Source organism: Enhydra lutris, unplaced genomic scaffold (assembly GCF_002288905.1).
Source record: "Enhydra lutris kenyoni isolate GAN:26980312 unplaced genomic scaffold, ASM228890v2 scaffoldscaffold1, whole genome shotgun sequence".
Taxonomy (NCBI): domain Eukaryota; kingdom Metazoa; phylum Chordata; class Mammalia; order Carnivora; family Mustelidae; genus Enhydra; species Enhydra lutris.
In genome coordinates, this window is record NW_019154085.1 from 89,395,941 (window position 1) to 89,422,407 (window position 26,467).

At 37.1% G+C, this 26,467-nt stretch overlaps 1 protein-coding gene across 1 annotated transcript in view; it reads left to right on the forward strand.

Moving 5' to 3' along the window:
- The window catches only part of LOC111140884 (LDL receptor related protein 1B), a 1,957,146-nt gene that overhangs the window by 351,879 nt on the left and 1,578,800 nt on the right, over positions 1 to 26,467 (forward strand). The window contains exon 2 of the mRNA XM_022493131.1: positions 17,629 to 17,751. Within this exon, the coding sequence (XP_022348839.1) occupies positions 17,629 to 17,751 (123 nt within the window). The remainder of the gene's footprint in view (positions 1 to 17,628; positions 17,752 to 26,467) is intronic.

Sequence of the window (26,467 nt, forward strand, 5' to 3'; positions counted from 1 at the left end):
TTGGTTAGATTTTAGTTCTTTTATTTCTCCAGAAAGGGCTTTTATCTCTCCCAAAAGGGTTTCTCTAATATCTTCCATGCCTTTTTCAAGCCGGCTAGAACCTTGAGAATTGTCATTCTGAACTCTAGATCTGACATATTACCAATGTCTGTATTGATTAGGTCCCTAGCCTTTGGTACTGCCTCTTGTTCTTTTTTTTTTGTGGTGAATTTTTCCGCCTTGTCATTTTGTCCAGATAAGAGTAGATGAAGTAGCAAGTAAAATACTAAAAGGGTGGCAACAACCACAGGAAAATATGCTTTAACCAAATCAGAAGAGATCCCAAATCGTGAGGGGGGAGAAAGGGGATAAAAAGAGGTTCAGAAAGAAGAAAAAAAAAAAAAAAAAAAAAAAAAAAAAAAAAAAAAAAAAAACAATAAAGAAAAAAAATAAAAAGGAAAAAATATATATATATATTAGATAAACTAGTTGAAAAACGTTAAAAAAGAAAAGGGTAAAAGTTAAAAAAATTTAGCAGAAAAAGAAAAATAAATTGAAAAAGAAAAAAAAATTAAATTAACTGCAAGGCTAAAGAATCATGGGGAGAAATCCATGAGTTCCGTGCTTTGCTTTCTCCTCCTTTGGAATTCCGCTGCTCTCCTTGGTATTGAAACTGCACTCCTTGGTAGGTGAACTTGGTCCTGGCTGGGCTTCTTGTTGATCTTCTCGGGGAGGGGCCTGTTGTAGTGATTATCAAGTGTCTTTGCCCTGGGCGGAGTTGCACCGCCCTTACCAGGGGCCTGGCTGAGTAATCCGCTCGGGTTTGCTTTCAGGAGCTTTTGTTCCCTGAGCGCTTTCCGTAGAGTTCCGGATGGCGGGAATGAAGATGGCGGCCTCCCGGTCTCCGGCCCGGAGGAGCCGAGAGCCCGGTGCCCCACTCCTCAGTGCGCCCTCAGAGAACAGCGCTGATTTACTCCCGTCACCCTGCCTCCGGCCGCGCTCCAAGCTGACTGAGCCTGCGGCCGGTTCAAGGTAACCCCGAGCTTAGAGTATACTCCTCGGCTCTCTCTCTGTAGCCAGCTTCCCTGTTCTAATACCTGTAAGCTCTGCGACACTCAGACACCCCCGATCCTTCTGTGACCCTGCGGGACCTGAGGCCACGCTGACCCTGCATGGGCTTCACCCCGGTTAAGCCTCTGGAGCGATGTCCCTCAGCGGAACAGACTTTTAAAAGTCCCAGTTTTGTGCTCCATTGCTCCGCCGCTTGCCGGGAGCCGGCCCCTCCCCCCGCGGTCTATCTTCCCGTCGCTTTGGATTCACTTCTCCGCCAGTCCTACCTTGCAGAAAGTGGTTGATTTTCTGTTTCTAGAGTTGCTGTTCTTCTTCTCTTCGATCTCCCGTTGGATTTGTAGGTGTTTGCAATCTTTAGATAAGCTATCTAGCTGATCTCCCGCTACCTGAAGTAGTCTCAGCCTGCTACTTCTCCGCCATCTTGACTCCTCCCCCTGAGTGTCTTCTTTAAAGAAATGTCTGTTCATGTCCTCTGCCCGTTTCTTGATTGGGTTATTTGTTCTTTGGGTGTGGAGTTTGTTAAGTTCTTTATAGATTTTGGATACTAGCCCTTTATCTGATATGTCATTTGCAAATTTCTTCTCCTATTCTGTCAATTGTCTTTTGGTTTTGTTGACTGTTTCTTTTGCTGTTCAGAAGCTTTTGATCTCGATGAAGTCCCAATAGGCATTTTTGCCCTTACCTTTAGCAATTTTTCTAGGAAGAAGTTGCTGTGGCTGAGGTTGAAGAGTTTGCTGCTTGTGTTCTCCTTAAGAATTTTGATGGATTCCTGTCTCACATTGAGGTCTTTCATCCATTTTGAGTCTATTTTTGTGTGTGGTATAAGGAAATGGTCCAGTTTCATTCTTTAGCATGTGGCTGTGCGATGTCCCCAACACAATTTGTTGAAGAGACTGTCTTTTTTCCATTGGACATTCTTTCCTGCTTCATTGAAGATTAGTTGACCATAGAGTTCAGGGTCTATTTCTGGACTCTCTATTCCATTCCATTGACCTCTGTGTCCATTTTTGTGCCAGTACCATACTGTCTTAATGATGACAGCTTTGTAACAGAGATTGAAGTCTGGAATTGTGATGCCACCAACTTTGGCTTTCTTTTTCAACATCCCTCTAGTTATTTGGAGTCTTTTCTAGTTCCATATAAATTTTAGAATTATTTGTTCCATCTCTTTGAAAAAAACAAATTGATGGTATTTTGATAGGGATTGCATTAAATGTGTAGATTGCTCTAGGTAGCACAGACATTTTCACATTATTTATTCTTCCAATCCAGGAACATGGAACATTTTTCCATTTCTTTGTGTCTTCCTCAATTTCTATATTTATATATAAATATATAATTTATGTTTATATATTTATACATATATATTTATATATTATATATTTATACATATTATATATAATACATAATTAATATATATTATGTAAATTATATATTATGTATAAATATATATTTCTATATTTCTCTATATATATTTCTATAAAGAAAACTTTCTAGTTTTCTGAGTACAAATTCTTCGCCTCTTTGGTTAGGTTTATTCCTAGGTATCTTATGGTTTTGGGTGCAAATGTAAATGGAATTGACTCCTTCATTTCTCTTTCTTCTGTCTTCCTCTTGGTCTATAGAAATGCAACTGATTTCTGTGCATTGATTTTATATCCTGACACTTTACTGAATTCCTGTACAAGTTCTAACAGTTTTGGGTTTTCCACATAAAGTATCATATAATCTACAAAGAGTGAGAGCTTGATTTCTTCTTTGCTGATTTAGATGCCTTTTATTTCTTTTTGTTGTCTGATTGCTGAGGCTAGGACTTCTAATACTATGTTGAATAGCAGTGGTGATAGTGGACATCCTTGCTGTGTTCCTGACCTTAAGGGAAAAGCTCTCACTTTTTCCCCATTGAGAATGATATTTGCTGTGACTTTTTCATAGATGGCTTTGATGATATTGAGGTATGTACCCCCATCCCTACAATTTGAAGAGTTTCAATCAAGAAATTACGCTGTTCTTTGTCAAATGTTTTTTTCGGCATCTATTGAGATTATCATATGGCTCTTGTTTCTTTTATTAAGAAATACACAAATCAATCAGTGGTTTGTGGATTGATTTGTGGATTTTTTTTTAAGATTTTTTTTTTTTTGTTCATTTGACAGAAAGAGATCACAAGTAGGCAGAGAAGCAAGCAGAGAGAGAGAGAGAGGAGGAAGCAGGCTCCCTGCTGAGCAGAGAGCCTGATGTGGGACTCGATCCCAGGACCTGGAGATCATGATCTGAGCTGAAGGCAGAGGCTTAACCCACTGAGCCAGCCAGGTGCCTGATTTGTGGATGTTGAACCAACCTTGCAGCCAAGGAATAAATCTCACTTGGTCGTGGTGAATAATCCTTTTAATGTACTGTTGGATCCTATTGACTAGTATTTTGGTGAGGATTTTCACATGTGTTCATCAAGGATATTTTTCTGTAATTCTTTTTGGTGGAGTCTTTGTCTGGTTTGGGTGTCAAAGTAATGTTGGCTTCATAAAATGAGTTTGGAAGTTTTCCTTCCATTTCTTTTCTTTTTTCTTTTTTTTTTTTTTTGAACAGTTTCAAGAGAATAGGTATTAATTCTTCTTTAAATGTTTGGTAGAATTCCCTTGGAAAGCCATCTGGCCCTGGGCTCTTGCTTGTTGGGACATTTTGATGACTGCTTCAATTCCCTTACTGGTTATGGGTGTGTTGAGGTTTACTATTTCTTCCTGGTTAAGGTTTGGTAGTTTTTATGTCTCTAGGAATGTATCCCATTTCTTCCAGATTGTCAAATTTGCTGGCATATTGTTGCTCATAATGTGTTCTTATAATTGTTTACATTGTCTTTGGTGTTGGATGTGATCTCTCCTCTTTCATTCATGATTTTATTTTTTTGGGTTCAGTCTCTTTTCTTTTTGATAAGTCTGACCAGGGGTTTATCAATCTTATTAAATCCTTCAGAGAACCAACTCCTAGTTTTGTTGATTTGTGCTACTGTTCTTTTGGTTTCTATTTCATTGATTTCTGCTCTGATCTTTATTCTTTCTCTTCTCCTGCTGGGTTTAGGTTTTCTTTTCTGTTCTTTCTACAGCTCCTTTAGGTGTAGGGTTAGGTTGTGTACATTAGACCTTTCTTGTTTCTTGAGAAAGCCTTGTATCCCTATATACTTTTCTTTCAGGACCACTTTTGCTGTGTCCCACATATTTTGTACAGTTGTTTCTTTATTTTCATTTGTTTTCATGAACTTTTTTCAATTCTTCTTTAATTTCCTGGTTGACGCATTCATTCTTTAGTAGGATGCTCTTTAGTCTCCATGTATTTGAGTTCTTTCCAACTTTCCTCTTGTGATTGATTTCTAGCTTCAGAGCATTGTGGTCTGAAATATGCAGGGAATGATCCCAGTCTTTTGGTACTGGTTGAGATCTGATTTGTGACCCAGGATATGATCTATTCTGGAGAATGTTCTACGTGCATTCTGTTGCTGTGGGATAGAATTTTCTGAATATATTTGTGATGCCCATCTGGTCCAGTGTGTCATTTAAGGCCTTTATTTCCTTGTTGATCTTTTGTTTGGATGCTCTGTCCTTTTCAGTGAGGGGAGTGTTAAAGTCCCCTACTATTATTGCATTATTGTCAATGCGTTTCTTTGATTTTGTTATTAATTGGTTTATATAGTTGGCTGCTCCCATGTTAGGGGCATAGATATTTAAAATTGTTAGATCTTCTTGTTGGACAGACCCTTTAAGTATGACATATTGTCCTTCCTCATCTCTTATTATAGTCTTTGTCTTATCTGATATAAGGATTCCCACACCAAGTTTCTTTTGATGTCCATTAACATGGTAAATTGTTTCCATCCCCTCACTTTAAATTTGGAGGTATCTTTGGGTCTAAAATCACTTTCTTGTAGACAGCATATTGATGGGTCTTGTTTTTTTATCCATTATGATACCCTCTGTCTTTTGTTTGTGGGCATTTAGCCCATTTACATTCAGGGTAACTATTGAAAGATATGAGTTTAATGCTATTGTATTGCCTGTAAGGTGTCTGTACTGTATATTGTCTCTGGTCCTTTCTGATCTGTTAGTTTTATGCTCTCTCATTGCTTAGAGGGTCCCTTTCAATATTTCCTGTAGGGTTGGTTTGCTATTTGCAAATTCTTTTAGATTTTGTTTGTCCTGGAAGCTTTTAATCTCTCTTTCTATTTTCAGTGATAGCCTGGAGGGATATAGTATTCTTGGCTGCATATTTTTCTTATTTAGTGCTCTGAATATATCATGCCAGTCTTTTCTGGCCTGCCAGGTCTCTGTGGATAAATGTGCTGCCAATCTAATATTTTTACCATTGTATATTACAGATTTCTTGTCCCAAGCTGCTTTCAGGATTTTCTCTTTGTCCCTGAGACTTGTAAGTTTTACTGCTAATGACGGAGTGTGGACCTATTTTAATTGATTTTGAGGGGGGTTTTCTGTGCCTCCTGGGTTTTGGTGCCTGTTCCCTTTGCCATATTAGGGAAATTCTCTACTATAATTTGCTCCAATATACCTTCTGCTCCTCTATCTCTTTCTTCTTCTTCTGGAATCCCAATTATTCTAATATCGTTTCATCTTATGGTATCACTTATCTCTTGAATTCTCCCCTAGTATTCCAGTAGTTGTTTGTCTCTCTTTTGCTCAGCTTCTTTATTCTCTGTCATTTGGTCTTCTATATCACTAATTCTCTCTTCTGCCTCATTTTTCCTAGCAGTAAGAGCCTCCATTTTTTATTCATCTTATTAATAGCTTTTTTTTTTTATCTCAACTTGGTTAGATTTTAGTTCTTTTATTTCTCCAGAAAGGAATTTTATTTCTCCAAACAGTGTTTATCTAAGATCTTCCATGACTTTTTCAAGCCCTGTTAGCACCTTGAGAATTGTCATTCTGAACTCTAGATCTGACATATTACCAATGTCTGTACTGATTAAGTCCCTAGCTGTTGGTACTGTCTCTTGTTTGATTTTGGGTGTATTTTGGTCTCTTAGAAGAGACTATCTCCCAACATTGTAAAGAAAGAAAAACTTATGTATATACAAAAATAAGGGTAAATATGATGAAGGGATGGAATATGACTGTAAAGATGAAAATTTGAAAAAATTCTTAAAAAGTAATTGATAAGATAAGTTGGTTGGAAAAAGAGGAGGAAATATGCTCAGGCTGGAGACTAGAACAAAGTCATGTGCTAGATTTAGGGCATATTTCAATCTATTAGAAGAAATTGTATCCGAAAAGTTTTTAGAAAGGAAAAACCCTATATGCATACAAAAAATAAGGTTAAACACAATGAAGAGATAAAATATGACTATAACAATGAAGGTTTAAAAAAAATTTTTTAGGAAGGTATTGTGAAGATAAACTAGTTAAAAAACGTTAAAAGAGGAAAGAGGAAAATTTTTTAAAAGTTGAATAAGAAAAAAATAAAATTAAAAGAATTTAACTTTGCAAGACTAAGGGATCATGGTGAAAAAGCCATGAATTCCATGCATTGTTTTCCCCTAGCTCTGGAGTTCCACTGTTCTCCTTGATCAGTGAGCTTGTTCTTGGCTGGATGTTCTTGATGACCTTCTGGGGGAGGGGCCTGTTTCAGTGAGTCTCAAATGTCTTTTCCCAAGGAGGAATTGTGCCACCCTTGCCAGGGGCCAAGCTAAGTAATCTGCTTGGATTCACTCTCAGGAGCTTTGTTCCCTGAACACTTCCTGTACTGCTTTGGAGGACAGGAATGAAAATGGCGACCTCCCAATCTCTGGCCCAGAGGAGCTGAGATCTCAGGCCCAACTCCTCAGTGCACTCTCAGAGATAAGCAGGCAATCACTCCTATCTCCCTGGTCTCTCCCTGCCCTCTGTGCTCACTGGTCCTGTGACTGGGTGTTTTTATCTCTGGTGCATGGCCCTGTTTGGAGTCTCCAAACCCAGCAGATTCCTGCTGTGCTGCTCCTCCCAGAGGAGGAAGGAGAGTTTCCCTGGATCTGCCACTTGTGGAGTCCCTACTCAAAGAGCAGTGGCCTGACTGTGCCTTGGATCATGGTTTAAGTAACCCCAATCTGAAAGCTCACTCCTCAGCTCTGTCTCTGTAGTTGGCTTCACCACTCCAATATCTGGCAGCTCTGCCACACTCAGATACCCCTGATCTTTCTGTTACACTGTGGGTCCTGAGACCATATTATCCCTGTGAGGGCTCCACCCATGCTTAGCCTCTGAAGAAATGTCCCTCAGTGGAGCAGACTTCTAAAAGTTCTGATATTGTGCTCCACTGCTCCACTGCTCCACTGCTCCACTGCTTGTCAGGATCCGGCCCCTTCCCCTGCAGTCTATTTTCCCGTTGCTTCGGATTCACTTTTCTGAACGTCCTATCTTTCAGAAAGTAGTCGATTTTCTGTTCCTAGAATTGCTGCTCTTCTTCTGTTCTATCTCCTGTTGAGTTTATAGGTGTTCAGAATGGTTTGATAATTATCTAGCTGAACTCCTGGGACCTGATATTGTAATAGTCTGCTACTCCTCCACCATCTTGCCTCTTTCTGTGCAGATGTGTTTTAACTGTCATTTGACATCAAGGAGAAGCAGAGGTATTTTATTTAAGCAGGTAGTATTGAAACTAAAGAGAAAGCAATGTATGAGAAAAGGGCCTTTAAATTCATGGTGAAGTACCTAACAGCTTGTCTGTTTCCTCCTTACCAGTCAGACTCTAAAAAGTGATGCTTGGGCTGTGAGCTGTAACTGGTGTGTGGTATTAATTTTCTATTGTTGTAATAAATTATCACGAAGTCAGTGGGTTAAAGCTACACAATTTTGTTACCTTTCAGTTCTGAAGGTCAAAAACCTAAGTAGTGTCCATAAGACTGAGTTCTTTTGGGGGCTCAAGGTAAGAATCCATTTTCTTGCCTTTCCCAGCTTCTAGAGGCTGCCTGCATTGCTTGGTGCCTGCTATAGCAGATTGCTCCAACCTCTGCTTCTGTTTTCACATCTCTCCTCTCTGATTTCCCTCTTATAAGAACTCATGATTACATTGGGCTCACCTGGGTAATATGGGCTAGTTTTTCTACCTCACAATCCTTAGCTTAATCACATCTGCCCAGTCCCTTTTAATGTGTAAAGTGACATATTCTCAGATCTGGGAATTAGGATATGGGCATCTTTGGGGTACCATTATTTAGCCCACCAGAGGACTCTTATTCAGGAATTTGGTTAAACCCTCTTACTTAGTCTTAGCTTTGGAGATAATGGAGTTCTGGTGGAGTGGTATGATAATTTTAAAATACAATATCTGTAAATATAAATATATATTTAAAATAAAATATCTGTACATACCATATGAGGGTCTGTGCACATATGTCTGTAGTTAGAGTAATTAAGTTTCTAAATTGTCAATAATGACTCAGCAGGACAATGGAAATTGTTAATTAAAAATCATGTTATCATTGAAATGTTGGTACTCTGGTCAAAAGTTCAGGAAAGAAAAAAAAAAGGAAGTAAAAAACTAATGAATCACTAAAATGGTGATTAGCAAAAGTTTATTGTGTGCACACCAAAAAGGTAGTTTGCAAATGGAGAGTACGCAAACCAATACATGGAATGAGGCTTAGAAGTATATTGTTATAAAGCAGCTTGTATAGTGTAGAAGCAGTGACTGTTCCTCACAGTGATTGGTTACAATATTAGAATTTTCTTACGTGGAGGAGAATTGGTTAGTGGTTGCCTCATATCCATTTTGGGGAACAATTTAAGTTTCACTGACATTTTCAGAGGCATAAACAAGAAGTGACCAAGGTCAAGTTAGCCTCGTTTGTCTTGCCAGATAATCTAAATTAAGCTTTGCTTGTATGACTAAAGCAGTTTGTTCAGTGAATTTTCAAGGCTGGTCCCCATTTGTGTTTGATTTTAAAACTCTTCATTACTGATTGGCCCTTTATTACAAGCTTGGGCAGATTTTTAAGGATGGATTTAACAAAGATAAATGATAATATGGATTATAGTCTTATAATGTATAATATGGTTTAGTTTTAGTCATCTGGACATTTTGTGGAGGAGAACTAATTCCTTGATAAAATGAAACTTCCAGGTTTGACAAATTTTTGACCTACCTTTCTTCATACCAACCTTTTTAATATAATCCAAATATATTTTCCTATTTCTATTAAATATAGACTTGAAATGGTGAGTTACATTTTATCTTTCACTTACAATGATGATATTTCTAAAGGAACGATCTTAAAAAAAAAAAAAAAACTATCATTAGCATATTTGTCCAAGTTAGCATTGCATAACCAGCTATTGTAAAAGTGTAATTTTCAGTATAGTCTTTAAGAGACTCTGGAGGATAACATTTAATCTCTCTCAAGTTTGATTTTTAGTTTTCATGGATGCTTTAATTTTAAATGGTATAATCTTTAGTATTCAGGTTATTTTATTTTAACCATGGGAGAACTTAGTTTTATTTTTGGTGATTAACTAAATAAAGCTATTTATCTTTCTGATAATAAAATATAAAACACTGGTATTGCTGGGGCACCTGGGTGGCTCAGTGGGTTAAAGCCTCTGCCTTCGGCTCAGGTCATGATCCCAGGGTCCTGGGATCGAGCCCCGTATCGGGCTCTCTGCTTGGCAGGGAGCCTGCTTCCTCCTCTCTCTCTGCTTGCCTCTCTGCCTACTTGTGATTTCTCTCCATCAAATAAATACATAAAATCTTTAAAAAAAAAAAACAAAAAAAAACAAAAAAAAAAAACACTGGTATTGCTTTGGTTTTTCTTCCCTCCCCATCCAAAAATATTGTATAATTATTTTTGGAAAATTTGATTTTTTTTTTCCCATTGAAATCACCTTGTTAGGGCAAATATGAAGTCCTAAGACAGAATCTTCTGCCCTCCAGGAGGTCATCACCAGTGACTACAATACACAGAGCAAAATACAGTAGGAGCTGTTTGGTCTTTTGGGTGGAATGTTCTACTTTTAATATATGTGCTGCTGAAGTGAGCACTGTGTGGAATGCTATGGAACTGGTGAAGGAGGAAGAAAAAGTTTGATGGGGAAGTTTTGATTAAAGGAGTTAAAATGTCCTTAGACTTTCGAGAAAGACTAGAATCTTTTTGTAAGGGGAAGCAAAGCAATAAAGCAGTAAAGACACATAAAATTCTACATTTGGGGTAAGTGGATAGAACAGCATAGTGAACTAAAAGTTTGGGTTGAACTGTGAAGGGAGAGTAGAAGAAAGCATTAAAGAGGAAATCCTTTAACCATATTATGAAAAACAGTTCACATGGAATTCTGAGGATTTTTTCTTCATCTGCATATGCACATTTTTCTGGAGCCTGGGAATATAAAGTCAAATGATGTAAGGTACTTCCTACTACTTGATAACTAACACAGCTCCCTTAATTTTTCATGAGCCTAATGGAAATTTGAAGCTGAATTAGTAATACTTTCTGTAGATCTCTACAAGAATTCTGTTCTCCCAATGATGAAATCATTGCCTCTTATATGAGAAGAAAGGAAATATAGCTATATTTCTCTTTAAGCATTTATAAATGACATATTATTAACCATCATATATCTGTTAGCAGTAAGATGTGGATATACTAAATAAGTATTCGTAATGTTAACTGAGTTCTGAAAACCTAAGTTACAGCCTTTTCCCAATACTTAGCTTGTGCAGGAGTTTGTAGAAATTCTTTAACTTAGATAGAATCAGTATTTCACTCCTCAGGAATTTAGCTGTTAAATGGGTACTACCCTTCCTTTAATTTGTAATTAGTTACCAGAGTTCATCATTTATACTTCCTTTAAATCTCCCCCATAGTGTCCTGTTATGCATGTAATAGGCAATTTGTTTTCTTTTTTTCTTTCTTTTTAGTTTTTTTTTTTTTTTTTTTGTAAATGAACATTCTCATTATTATTTAAATGGTGAGTTGACTTCTAAGGGAAATGGCATAACATTATTATAAATTGATCATGGTGAAATACTCAAGGAGCTGGAATCTACATAGTTATTCATGTAATTGATGGATATTACTTATACTATTTGACTTCAATTCTTCCTGTTTTTTGAAATGATAAAAAATAGCAGTTCATTGTGACCTTAAAATGAGAAAATATAAATTGGCAATTTGTATATCTAAAATCTTTCATTTAAGACCATCTATATCCAACTTCCAAAAACATTGCTATAAGTTTTTATTAAAATGAGAAATTATATGTTTTCATATAAATGTAGGAAGATTATCATACTAAATCAGGGTGAATCCAAACTTAGCAAACTCTCTAGGCTATGGTTATTCTAATCTTTTCATGTCTTTTGATTGCAAGAGTCTATTATTATGAAGAGATCGACATGGTACTAGCTTTGATCTTTTTCCAGAAGGATGTAAATGAAACTGCTTGCACATTCTCATAAGCTTCTTGTTTTAATTACAGAGTATAACATTACCTTTCATACAATAGGAAGATATTTAAAATAAGATTAGTTTGACTATTTCAGAAGTGTGGCATGAAGCATTAAATAGGATAAGTGGAAAATACATACACATACAACATATTTTGCTTCTGATTCAAGGAGCTCAATTCATTGGATATCTTTTAAAATAATCACCTTGAAATACTGAAAATTCATTCATTTGAATTGTATAATCAATGCTTTTAAAAACCCAACTTTAAGTGGAATAACTGGTTGAAAAATAAATAGGTGAGTAGAGTAGCAAGCTATTCTTAACTGCTGTTTCCTAGAGGGATAATATAAAACTGTCCCCAAAATCACAACAGTGCAAATTGTCTTTAAAGATTGGAGCTTGCTTAACAAGCTGATAACATAGGCTCATTAGGTAAATCCCCTTAACTCTATCTTACCCCATAAATCTTACTCCTGAAATCTTACTCCTAAAATCCATATATATATATATATGGTGGATTTTCATACATGTCTATACATGTAAATATGTATTGAGGGTGGTTTGCATATTTTCCCAAGGGGTATTCTTCTGAGGTTTTCTCAAAGGATTATTCTGTATTTGTGGTTCAATGTAGGTGAATGTTTGGACATTAATACAAAACAAAATGAATAAAATACTTAACTATCAAATATACACTTTTCAGTCTTAGCTGGATCCCCATCACTGTTACTAAGAAACCTTTTCACAGATTCCTAGTGGATTCCTTTTCTGGTTCCTCATAGCAGTCATCCTAAACCTTCACCACTCTTTCCAATTGTGCCTTTTTTCCAAGTTTCAAAAAAAATAATCTTATTTTTCAGTTCTTTGAAAAATCATGATCAGGCAAGAATACCAGCTTCCCTACTAGCTAACAATTTATCTATTTTGTATCCCTATCCTTTCTTTCTCAGGGCAGGTGCTCCTATTAGTGTTAGGGTCTCATTCCAGCCCCATGAATTCTCCTTGGGAAACTCTCCACTTTCATATCCTTGGGCTCCATTCCCTCTTCCTTCGCTGGAAACTTTTCCTTAGCCTATAAATCTACTCCATCTTTTCAGAACTCATCATACTTGGGCATTTTCAAAATGACCCCTTTCATTCCAGCTCTTGAGATTTCACATGTTTTTAGGTAAGATCCTTTTCCCTTGCCCTTCTCCTTGTATATCTCTGGATAAACTTCTGCCGTCTCCATCCCCTTGCCTGACTTACTCTTATTTCTTTGCCCTCAGCTCCTTCCCCCTACCTCAGTTTAATTTCACCTGCATCTATTCTTATAGTTTTTTTTCACTGTCTTTTTACAGCTCCAGGTCTGTTCCATGTTTCCAGCTTTTATTATTCTCCTGAATTTCAGATTTAAATGCATCATTGCCTGATACATATTTATTCTTGGATCTCCCACAAACACCTCATAATATTCCCAAAACAGTTCATACACAGAGTCATACACTGAGGGTCAAAGATCTGAATTTAAGATTCCGACATTTAATAAGATGGTGAACAGGATATTTGACTTCAGTTTCCTCATCAAATACTGTCTTGAAACTCCATTTCACCAATATATTTAACTACTAATCATCTCTTCTCATATGCATTATTGCAATAACATTCTAATTGAGCTCATTTCCACCTTTACTTCACTGAAATTTATTCTCGACATAGTAGTCAGAATTTTTTTTTTAAAGTAGGTTAGATTTTTCTCTTTACTCAGAACCTTTCAGCGGTTTTCCATCTTGACTCTTACTAAAGCTCAAGCCTTCATCTGCTGCCTTCAACCCTATATTTATTCATTTCTTGACCTCAGCTTTTTCTAATCTCTTTTTCCCCAGCCATTTTGATTTCCTTAGTGTTTCTTTAAATTTTCTGGACACCCTTTTGCCTCAGGTCCTTGGTGTATGACCTTTACCACATGACCTTTTATTCAAACAGATGTCACCCTTTCCTTCCAGAGGTTTTTATTTCAGATGTAACATTGTCTGTGATGTATTCTCTGACCACCTTAATTTAAAATTGTATCTCCATCTTTCCAGCCTCCAATTTTTTTTTTAAGATTATTTATTTATTTATTTATTTGACAAACAGAGATCACAAGTAGGCGGAGAGGCAGGCAGAGGGAGAGAGGGAAGCAGGCTCCCCGCCGAGCAGAGATCCCGATGTGGGGCTTGATCCCAGAACCCTGGGATCACGACCTGAGCCAAAGACAGAGGCTCTAACCCCCTGAGCCACCCAGGCACCCCCCAGCCTCCAATTCTATTTTTTTTATATTTTATTTATTTATTTGATAGAGAGAGATCACAAGTAGGCAGAGAGGCAGGCAGAGAGAGAGGGAAGAAGCAGGCTCCCTGCTGAGCAGAGAGCCCAATGCGGGGCTCGATCCCAGGACCCTGAGATCACGACCTGAGCCGAAGGCAGAGGCTTTAACCCACTGAGCCACCCAGGTGCCCCCAGCCTCCAATTCTTAATCTCCATCTCTGTTTTATTTTTCTCCATAAGGTTTTATCTTCTAATATACTATACATTTAACTCATTTATTTTATTTTTGTTTCTATCCTCCCACTAAAATTTAAGTTTCTTGGTGGCAAGGATCTCTGTATTAAAAAAAAAAAAGAAGTATTCCCAGTACCTAGAACATAGTAGAAACTCATTAGTGATTGTTTAATAAGTAAATGAATGAGTAAATTAAGATGGGGGTGGTGGTGGTCAAGTGATTTAGAGACAAAAAAAAAAAAAAAACCAACAACACTATAAACTATTACACCTACTAGTATTAATCCACTGCCCCCATGACCGGGCTTATAAGAACATTACTTTTTTTTTTTTTTTTTAATATCCGTATATTTTATCTTTGTTTTGAGATGCCATCCAGTCAATTTTTGAGGCTACTTAGAGACATATTTGAGCCTTTCAACCATTTGGTCACCAATTTTTTTTTTTTTTAAGATTTTATTTATTTATTTGACAGAGATCATAAGTAGGCAGAGCAGCAGGCAGAGAGAGAGGAGGAAGCAGATTCCTTGCTGAGCAGAGAGCCCGATGTGGGGCTCGATCCAAGGATCCTGGGATCATGACCTGAGCTAAAAGAAGAGGCTTAACCCACTGAGTCACCCAGGCGCCCTGGTCACCAATTCTTAACTCTTACCTCACTTGCAGCAGAGTCTCCATTTTGGTCCCCATTACTTCAGTTCAATCATCAGGAGCTTTTCTCTAGACAAATTCAATAGTCTCCTGACAGATGACTTTGTACAATATTTTATCATAAATAATCTTTCTTAAGTACTTTCCTATGACTTCAAATTATCTACAGAATGTTTCCTATGGGAATCAAAGTCCTTCATTCCTGACTCTGACCTATGTTTTTGAGATGCTATTTTCCAACACCATAAACAGTTCTTTATGGTCCTTTTTATTTCCTTATACTTGTAATAAGTACTTATTGATTATTTACTGAGTCGGGTATTATACAATGGTTTTTAGCAAGGCACCATCTCTTTCCCCCTATCCTCACAGCAATTTGTTATAGTTTGGTAGGTAAGAAGGAAGGAAACAATTTAGCATCTCAAGATCATAAATCAAATGCAGAATAGCTATAGGTACAATGAACATCCATTCTGATTTTTCTGGAATAAACTTGGTTTATACCTGTTTCCCAGTATAATTATTAACAAGCCTTCCTTCATCTTCAGAACTCTCCCAGTTTCATGATAAATTATATGGTCTCCTTGTCTATAAGCAAAACAATTTGAATTTTACATTAACTACAAAAGTTATGTGACAGCCTAAAACAAAATTTAAGTCCTCCTCCTCTAGCAGTGGAATATACTTATAAATATCACACAAACTGTTTGGTGAAAAAAAAATCAAGATTCTATAACCTGAATGTCATTTTAATTTTAGAATTTTTTTGTTTGTTTGTTTCAAATGCAGTTTAGTAATTAGTTCCTTAGTTGTATTTTCACTCTGCCCTCATCTGGAATGCCCTATATTTACTCTCCATTTATCCAAATCTTACCCATTTTTAAAGTAATGCTTACATCTCCAACCTATTCTTTGTTTCTGTCTCCATCTCTATCTGTGGTTTGTTCTTTTTTTTTTAAGATTTACTTTTTAAAGATTTTATTTATTTGAGAGAGAGAGAGAGACAGCTATCAAGAGCACAAGGGAGGGGGACAAGTGGAGATAGAGAAGGAGACTTCGCCCTGAGGAGGGAGCCAGTCATAGGGCTCCATCCCAGGACCCTGGGATCATGACTAGAGCCTAAAGCAAATACTTAACCTGAGCCACCCAGGCACCCCTGTGGTTATTTATTTATTTATTTATTTATGATTTTATTTCTTTATTTGACACACACAGAGAGAGAGAGAGAGAGAAAGAGAGAGCGCACCAGCAGGGGGAGCAGCAGGCAGAGGAAGAGGGAGGGGGGAGAGACAGGTTCCCCTTGGAGTGGGGAGCCTGATGTGGGGCTCTATCCCAGGACTCTGAGATCATGACCTGAGCTGAAGGCAGACACTTAACCAACTGAGCCATCTAGGCACCCCTGTGGTCTCTTCTTTCAGCAATTATTTTCTATATCATTTATTTGTCAAATTGTTGCATAAAGGTACTTTGTTTCCTCCTGGACCTATTGGCACAAGCAGACAAAGATGGTGACTTCTACATTTTTGTAGCTACTATTCTAGAACCAAATAGAGTATGCTCAATCAACTTAATGCAAAAACAAAACAAAACAAACAAACAAACAAAAAACCCAGCTATGATAATAGTGGTAATAAGTAGGGTATCGATGGTGAATTTATGAAAAAATATAACAGGATAAAATAAAATAATCAGAACTTTCAGGTAATATTTATAGTTTGAAAGTGGAAAAAATAGTTATATACCCACAAGTTGTGTATATGTTTGTGTGGGTTTGTAATACATATTATTGAAAATTATGTTGGGTCAGGAGAGAAGAGGTTGAGGGAGACAAAGAAAAAAATATTCCATACTTTATCCCAATGTGTGGAAAATGCACCATCATTCTGTATATTACTGGGGAAAAAAGTCAATTAAGTTATGGCCTCATGCTTTCCATGCTTTTGTATCACTTAGAACTTTTGTTTGCTACATATTTAAAGACCTACTTACTAATAGATTTTTTATCTTGAATCATTCCTGTGTATACATAACAAAAGTGTAAGTGATATCAAATGGCTAAGATTTGATATGGCTAGCACTTCTTCATATTCAGAGATCATCAACTGTAAAAAAACATTCCTAGTTCAGACATTTAAAATATTAAAAAAGTAAATATTTTATTGATCAGATTCACAGTGTATAAATAAGTGTATTGCAAAAACAAAACAAAACAAAAAGACATATGATGAGTTTACTAGGACTTGAATAAAGACTATAGATCCTAAATATTCTGAAGCCATTGAAGAAAATGATGTGATTTTTGGATATGGCCAATTATAAAAACACAAGTTAGAGCAAAACTTTTTGGAAGTTACTATCACTTTTGCTATCCAGTAGCAGAAACTATCATCTGGGAACTTGTAGGAAAAAAAAAAAGAAAAGAAAGAAAGAAAGAAAGAAAGAAAGAAAGAAAGAAAGAAAGAAAGAAAGGAAATATTATGATAATGGGTATCTAATTGACATAAAGACCTGTAGCCCCAGTATTAGGATGGATGATTAGGAATTGAATTCTCAGAGATGGAAAGTAAGTACAATATTTCAAGTTTTATTTCTGATTTTTCTTACTCTTAGAACAGAGGAGGAAACTAAAATTTCTGTGGTCAGGAATGTCTGCTTTGAATCAACAGCTGTAAAACCTACTGGCTGTGATTGTCATATGCCTTATCCAATATGACCAAAGTTCTAGTCATAAACACAAGAAGAATTCTTAACTATTTTCAGAACAGATTGTGTGAGACTGCAACATAGTCATTTTTATCAAAATTGTGTGCTTGAGCTGAGTAGCTAAAATTGAGATAAATAATTGGTTTAGTTTTGCTGCTGAACAGAAAATGTGGATCACACTCATGGACCTTTTATGTATTGCTTTCCCACATTTCATCTTTGTACTGCTCTTGTGTTCATGTTCAGATCATTCATATTTTATTTCGAAACATTTTCATTTTCAGATCAGCAATTGTGTGATCCTGGTGAATTTCTTTGCCACGATCATGTGACTTGTGTCTCCCAGAGCTGGCTGTGTGATGGGGACCCTGACTGCCCTGATGATTCAGACGAGTCTTTAGATACCTGTGAGTAGAAAGGTTCTCATGCCATTCAGATTTACCTTACATGTGAAACTAAATGTCAGTTGTTTTCATGGATGACTGCTGTTCTAGTTGCTTCTTTTTTTTTTCTTTCCAAATAGCCTAAGAAACTTGAAACCTTTTGTTTGTGTTTCCTTTAAAATGACTGTGTGAATGAGACCGTAAAATGCAGTTTTGTAATGTGAATTAATTTTTGAAGGGAAGAAAATGCAAGGTTAATTGTTTCAATGTGATTGTGTTACTACTAGGAAAAAAAAATAACTTGAGGAGGAAAAAAAATCCTTTAAAACATAGCACTCAGAGGGAATAAGACCCTTTCCAATAATTTATTTCACCCATTTTGAGACAGAAGAGCATGTAGAAGGAATAGTAAAGTAATCAAGTTGAGCTCCCATATTATTTCTATTAATGTCTTCTGGCACTATACAAATTATTGAACATGTTTTCTTATCTGAAATGGCAAGATAGAAATTATATTTATTCACCCATACAGGGAGATTCTTTGCCTTTATAATATTAGATTCAGAAGCCCTTCACACACATGGATCCCAACTGTAATCGTACCACTGTATCTAACTTGAAGTCCACTGAGGGCTTTGCATACATGAAAAATGCTGCTAATGCAAAATTATAAATAATAGGGCCATGGCTAACTCTGCTACACTGGTTTTTTTTGTTTGTTTGTTTTGTTTTGTTTTTGTTTTGTTTTGTTTTATACCCACTAGCATATGGAGTATGAACAATCCCCTAAATTTTAATATTGATATTTCTAGCACTTCTAGTTTGGTCTGTATACTCCCTGCAACCAGGTGTGACAGCTTATCAGTATTCTCAAAGCAGCTACATGGTGTTGTTGGGTCGAAGTGGAGGAAAAAAAAATCCATCATCCTTAGTGCTTGATATTGTAAGAAATAACAATTACTGGTTCCACTTTCCATTTTTATTTACTTGTTTACAAGTCTTGCAGGCAGGACCAATATAAGTTTTGATGAAAATCTTGCCATTAGAAAGCAGAGGCAATGATTATTCATTTTCTTTATGTTTGTCAGTGTTTTTAAAGTTTCTCAGCATATGGGTTCTTGATTAATTTGCATTAATTGCTCTTTCCTTTGAACAGATCACTTCTTCCATAGGAAGAGGTTGTAGTTGTTTACTACATTTGTAATTCTCACCAGTTTAATTCAGAAAACCTTTACCAGACTCTCTATAGCATAGGAAAGTTTCTTGGCATGATAAAAGAAAAAAAAAATAAGTTAATGGGGAAAAAGCCCTAATGGATAAATAAAATGTAGTAAATCCATACAAAAGAATGTTATTTGGCAATACAAAAAGAATGAAGTACTCATACATGCTACATGGATAAACCTTGAAGACATTTTGCAAAGGAAAAGAAGCAAGTCACAGAAGTCCACGTATTTTATGATTTCACTCATTTGAAAGAACTCAAATTGGCAAATCTACAAAAGTAGAAAGTAGGCAAATGTTTCTCAGGGCCAACTAGGGCTGGAGGCAATAAGAATTGACTGTGAATGAGTATGGGATCTCTTTTGAAGGTGAAAATATTCTAAAATTAGATTGTGGTATGTATGCACAACACTGTTAATACATTTAAAAACAATGACATACATATTAAAATGGGTGAATTGTATAGTATGTGAATTATATAATAGTAAAGTTGTTTAAACATGAAAAAGCAGGAAAAAAAATCTCAATAGTATGGCTGTGGGTGCAGATGGCATAATAATGAGAGAAGACAACAATAATAAATGCACCGGGCATGAAATATATGTGGTGGGACCATCCCCTATTGAAGTACCATCTGGGAGTTTTCTCCTTGTTATCTCCAAGGGAGGGTTGCCATGACACAATCAGAATAAAAAGTTACATTTTTGAGTTCTGGTACTAGAATCTTGTGTTTCTGTCCTGATCCTTCCACAAAATTGCTGGTGGGAAAAATGACAGAGATGTGAGATAGCTTTGTGGAATGCATGTGCAGGAAGGCCTTGTTAAAGGGAACAATTCCATGGAACTGTGTACCTGACACAAAGCAAAAGCAATTGAGAAGACATGGCTGGAGAGCCTATAAAGGCAGGAGTTTCCTTCATGCTGATGAAGAATAGAGAATAATGATGTTCTTTTTGTGCTAAAGAGGGAGTTCAGTAGGAGACTCAGACTGGAGATGTGTGTTGTAGAGAAGACTAGCAAGGACCTGTGTGACCACAAACAAAGCCCAGAGAGGAAAGAGACCCTGCAGTGAACGCTAAAGCGAATGGGTGGCAAGTATCCCTCTCTCCTTCCCATGCCCACTCCATGCCTCTAGGAACATGGCGCATAACCATCAGGGCTACACCGATGGATTAGACCCGAGTTTGCCAGCCGGCATCCACCCTGATTGAGTGGGCATTTCCTGTGAATAGTAGGTGTATCCACCATAATGTTGTTAAATATTTGAATGCCCATCCTGCCCAGAAGGTAGACAGCACCTAGGGCTTTGGAAAAGATACGTCCTTCCTTCACAGAAATTAGGGGCTTTAGCAGCCTGAAGCCTTAAGTTAGAAATTACATGTGGTTTCATTAAAAATAGAGATATACTTTCTGCTTTCTTAAAATATTTTTAAAATGAATTCATACCTGCTCAAGATATTTTTGGCAGTTTTTAAGTATATAGTTATTTTCCTCTCCAATAAAATGTGATGAATTCTATTTAAAAGTATTTCCTCATTTTGGCTGTTCTTACTCTTTTGACATCAAAATTGCTGAACATTCTTAAAGAAAATGTTAAGACTATTCTTATATCAGTGTAGTTACCTAACAAAACAGAGACATGACTATTTCTCTACCTGGGTACTTGATCTGGCAACATATTTTGATCTACATTAAATTAGCCTCTTCCAGATAAATTATTTCAGTCAGTACCCATTGAAATATGGACAAGCATAGAAAAAAGCTTTATGAAAAATATCCGAGGTTTTCAAATTTAAATTTCTCAATCCAGATGTTCACAATTACCATTTCCTCTAATCATAGTGCTTTGTAATGTGTTGTTTTATGACATTCATATGCAGTCATCACTGATGTACATAAAATAATTGCGTAATTTTATAATTATATGGATGCATACATTCAATGTGAAGGATAAATACTAGAAATCGAAAACCTTGAAGACTGATTCTTAGGAAGGGCAATTTTGTGCTCAGTGTCTGAACAAAAGTTTGTTATCTTTGATTTGAAGACAAAGTGTGTTGTATCTACAAAATATTAGATGAAAACAGCTGATGCAATACACTTTTCGAGGAATAAAAGCTTTACTTGTAAAATGCTGATGATTGAAATACTTTAGAAGACAAAGGTACATGCAGAAAAATAAGAAATTTTGAACTTAAATGAAATTTAAGTATTTGGGGATCTGAGGTGTTAATGTGCACATATATTCCTCTTCTGTGTTATTTAGACTCAAGCTCTAGTGAAAAAAAAATGTAAAGAAACAAACAAACAAAACCCAAACCAGCAAAACCAAAAAACAAAACCAAAAAGATCCCAGACTTTTGTGGGAGGTTGGTTTACCATTAAGCTAGATTGTATGTTGGGATGTTTTCTCAAATATGCAGTTGGAGAAATTTAATAATTTATATTCTTACATTGGATGTGAGAAATGATTCATTAGCCTTCTATTAAAAATAAAATTGCTTATTTCCCCATATTATTTGAAGTAATTTTTCAGGGTCTAAATGGCTGATCATCTTTAGGTTCTATGAGGCAATGAGAATAGAAAATCAGGAAAATCACCATCTTTCTACTCAGCGCTTTCAATCCAGTTGTTAGTCTAGCATCATTGTGTGTGACAAGAATTAAAGTGAATGGTGATCATGTTTATTTATGGAATGAAAGCTTAGCACCACCTGTGGCAGGGAAGTCTTCTTGAAAGGCACTTTTATTCTGAGGTATTCAAAATTTAATTCCTTCTAGGATTTTCTGTTCAGTGCTTAATGACACTTCCTTTCCAACAATCTGCTTCAGCTGATGTGTGATGTTTTCTGCCAATCTGATGTTAATATACTTAAAACTAGATTCTCCTTTTTTAAGTCAGGAAGGTAACAGTTTTACTGTTTCTTTTCCTTCCCTATTGCCCTACACTACCCCCCTCCTGATAGTAATTTAGGCTGCCCTTCAATTACATATCATACTTTGGATGTAATGACTCACCGGCCAATAAAGGAGACTAAAAATAGCCTTAAAGGAGGGTAAGAACTGCAACCTGGATAGTTGTGATCTGGGCACAATGACTCTATCCTGTCCCTCTGAGGAATCAGCAATCTTTTTTCGGTAAGGGACCAGATTGTAAATATTTTAGATTTTGTGTCCTATGTGATTTCCATGATGTATTCTTGTTTTTTATTTGTCAAACCCTTTAAGATGCGAAACAAAAAACAAACAAACAAACAAAAAAACTTTCTCAGCTTACAGTCTATTCAAAACAGGCCACAGCAGGGATTTGGCCAGCGGGCTGTAGTTTGCGGACCCCTGTTGCAATGTCAGTTCTGAACTATACCCACTGTTCCTTACGGAGCTGGGTCTGTGCTTGGGTACCGCTGCACAGCGAGCAGCACCACCCCTCACAGTGGACGTATGTGGCACAGAGCTACGCGTGTACCCACCACCTCATGGGGCCAGACTCGGGCAGTATGGTGTCATCTACGGTAACTGGGTTCTTTTTCCTATGTTTGCATATCACCATATGGGTTAGGATTGCATTTGATGTGGAGCAGAAACAGCCGCTTAGCCAGATAGGGATTTGTTGTTCTTCTATAAAAAAGTTGCAAAACACCATCTTTCTGCTCTGTCCTCCCTAGCATGAACCTGTCAGTCTTAGAATCAAAGCACAACTACTTCACCTCTGCCAGTCGGTAATTTCATTTCAGGCAGGAAGAAGGGATGGGGAAAATGGAAAAGGGAAGTGCCAGTCTCTCTGTATAACAAAATATCAAGCTCAGTGGATTTCTGCTTAAATGTCCGTGGCCAGAATGAAACATACGCGGTGTGGGACAATGAGTATTTTCATCAGAGCCCATTGCTTTCCAAAAAGGAATGAGTGGCTCTGCTATTAAAGAACAAGGGGAGAGTAGCTATTGCGTAGAAAGAGGCACTAGGCCGCAGGAGCCACAGTGTCCTTCGCTCCCCTTCCTTCTCTCCATTCGCCACATGGGAGGAGCCAGGCTCAGTGCCCCATCAGGGCTTCTGAATCCTCACTGCTTGGCTCCAAAGCCAGTTCTTCCATGAATATCTTTGCTCTCAGACAACTGACTTAACCTTTCCAGGCTTCCATTACCTCATCTGTACAGAGGACATGACAGTACCTGCCTCACAGTAATGTTCTTATAAAATAGTGTCTGTGGGAGGTCTCCTGGGTGGCTCAGTCAGTTCAGCAACAGACTCTTGATTTCAGCTCAGGTCATGGTCTCAGGGTCATGAGATCAAGGCCTGTGTTGTTGGACTCCAAGCCTGCTTAGGATTCTCTTTCTCTCTCTCTCTTTCCCTCTCCCTCTGCCTCTGCCCTGTTTGTCCTTTTCCTCTCTCTCTGTTGAAAGACAGACAGACAGACAGACAGAAAGAAAGAGAAAAAGCATCCGTTGCATAGTAAGACTTTCTTTACCACACACCCTATGCTGAATTACAGATGCCTAGAGCTCTGACCAAGCACCTTACCCTGAGGGTCTTTTGATAGAACATCCTAACTGCCCCCCTCTCATTCTTACTGAAAATTGGCTTTATTCTCTAAGGATGTGGCTAAGGATAAATTAATCTACCAAAACCACTCATTTGACTTAAGTTAACAGTTTTTAATAATTAGATATGTTATACTCAAACATTAGGACAAATACAGTATCGAGATTATTTGGGGACAGGTGGCCTTTTTCTAGGAACTCTTCCAAAAACATCATGTTAACGAATTAACTAAAGTTAAACTACATGGCTACAAAACACATTAGTGAATAATCATATTTAATCAACACTGCAGTACGGAAAGGTAGAGGTTATCTCATTTTACAAAATGAAAAAATTGAGTTTAAGGTCTTTTGTCCTCCTGTACACTGGCTGTTATTGGTGAAGACAGAGTTTATATTTCTTTGAATTTGCCTTCATATTTTGAAAAGCTGAGGTAAAGAAAGATCCAACTCCTCAGAGGACCCTTTAGGCCACCTCATTTAAAAATATGATGTCATCGGGGCACCTGGGTGGCTCAGTGGGTTAAGCCGCTGCCTTCGGCTCAGGTCATGATCTCAGAGTCCTGGGATCGAGCCCCGCATCGGGCTCTCTGCTCTCTAGGGGAGCCTGCTTCCTCCTCTCTCTCTGCCTGCTTGTGATCTCTCTGTCAAATAAATAAATAAAATCTTTAAAAAAAAAAAATATGATGTCATTTGAAAAACACAAAAAGCTATCCCAACAGGGTTATATCACACTGACGTGGGGAGTGATCCATTCTAATTGAATAATGCAATAAAAGTAACAAGTCTCCTGGGTAAGAGGAATAGAAGCATTTATGGAAAATGAAAATAACTGTGAGTTATTAGGGTTAGATGTGCCTCTGCTTTAGTTGACCACTTCTATTGTTTTTCTGGTCTATAGAATTTTAAACTTTATTTAGATAGGAAGCTATTAATGAACATCTTATATTTTATACAGTGACCTTTCCCCTAGGATATAAGGTAGAAACTCTTTTATAATTTCCTTCAAAATTTTCTTTCTTTGACAGAGGTCAGAGAAATAAAATGAAATTCAAGTGGGAGGTTATTAGCAAACAGATCCTGTCCTTTAAAAATATATAGTAGAATAAGACACTGAAACTAGACTATAGGAACAATAAAATGAATGGAAGTGTGTTGCTTTTTTCTAAGTAATAGTGATATAGAGGTCACTTTGCAATGAGCTAATATATGAGAGCCATGCAGCTAAGCTTTTCGTTAGGTAGAGAAGTTGAAATGATCTTACAGATTAAGGGGAAAACATATGAGACCCATGAAGACAGTTTATGTCTCTTTCAATTTTTTTGTTTTGCCCTCCATTTTATTTGGAAACTCCTCTCTTTAACAATGGAGAGGCCAAAAACATTGACCCTTCTTTAATAATAAAAAGACTCCCACTTCACAGTTGATATGGAGGGGAGACAGAAAGAAGGGGGAAGGTGTAATTATGAATTTAAAGAGTCTATCTAATGTTGGTTCCTTTTCTTAGCACAGTGGGGATGGGTGGAGGGTAACCTTTCTCTTCATTCTGCCCCACAATGTACTAATGGGTCTCTGCAAGTCCGCCGCCGCCGCAATTTTAAGAAAGCCTGATTGGAAGCAGAGGTGATAAAACCGAGTGGACTACAGTTCACACAGGCAGAGCAAGACCAGCATCAAAAAAAAAAAAAAAAAAAAAAAAAGCCTCACTTTTTGACTCAAGGAGTCACTTGCTTGTTGGTTTTCTGATCTAAAATCACAGGTCACAGGATAAAACGGGACTCGTGTCCCTCAGCCAGTACTGGAAACTGGAGGGAATGCAAACTTTGAAATGGTGTAAAGTAAAGGGGGTAAAACAAAATAGGTGAATTCCACAGACAATTCTGATAAAATCTCTTTGGCTTAAGGGATGATATACTGTAAACAAATGCTCTTGCAGGGCTCTATAGGGACAAAGCTGAAGGCCGAACAAGGAGGCTTCTTAGAAAAGGTTCAATCTGTCATTTATCCACATCTAATCTAGCATTTGGGGTTGGGGATGAAGGCTTTCTACCTTTCACGGGTGAGCACATTTCTTCCCGCAGGATGTTTTATTCTTTATAGTCAGTGTATAAAATTTACATTTGACTTTTACTCAGAAGTGCTTCTAAAATGACATATTTTGTTAAATGAAGCACTAAAGGATGTTGTGTTCTAAGAACTTTTCTTAATGGCAGTGCCTTTCTTTTGTTGTCCCTTCTCCCACATCTTCCATCCTCCTTCCCTAAAAGCAGTATATGAAACCCAGATGTTGTATGCCTAGGGAATTTTGAGCAGGACAAGTAGTATCATCATCCTACTAATTGTTATATTGGCCCTGTTCAGATTCAAGCAGCATGATTAACTTCGTGTTGATTTTTTTTTTTTAAATCAAAATCTTCATAACATTAGTGTTCCTGATTTTCAGAATGACAGAGATTGCTCACAAAGGAGTCAAGTTCATGGAAGATAGGTAGACTAAACAGGGCTTAGGTGAGAGGACAGCAGTTTAGTGAATGGGGCTAATACCATGCACTCAGGTTGCATGCAGGTTTGTTGGATGTTTGTTTACTGGGGGGAGAAAAGGATCCCTTGGAAGGGAAGAGTTTGTCCAAGCTATTCACTGGTTAACCTTGAAGGATCAGATACAAGATGGGGGGATCCTTCAAATGGCACAAATCTTTCTCAGGACTCAACAGCAAGAAAGAAAACAAATACTTCCCAGTACCCCTGGTGGAGTTGCCGAGAGAAAAGTGATTCCTAATAGAAATTACTTGTCTTTGGAGTCAACATACAGTCACAAGAACAAAAATCTCATCTTTAACAAATAGGAGTTGTAGAAATAAGTTGTATAATGTTTTGATGATTTTTAAAGGACATGCACATTAGAATTATTTACTATCTTTTGATCTTTGCAATTTTTTTTTTTTCTTAAAGGATAAGGCAGGTATAGTGGCTATTAA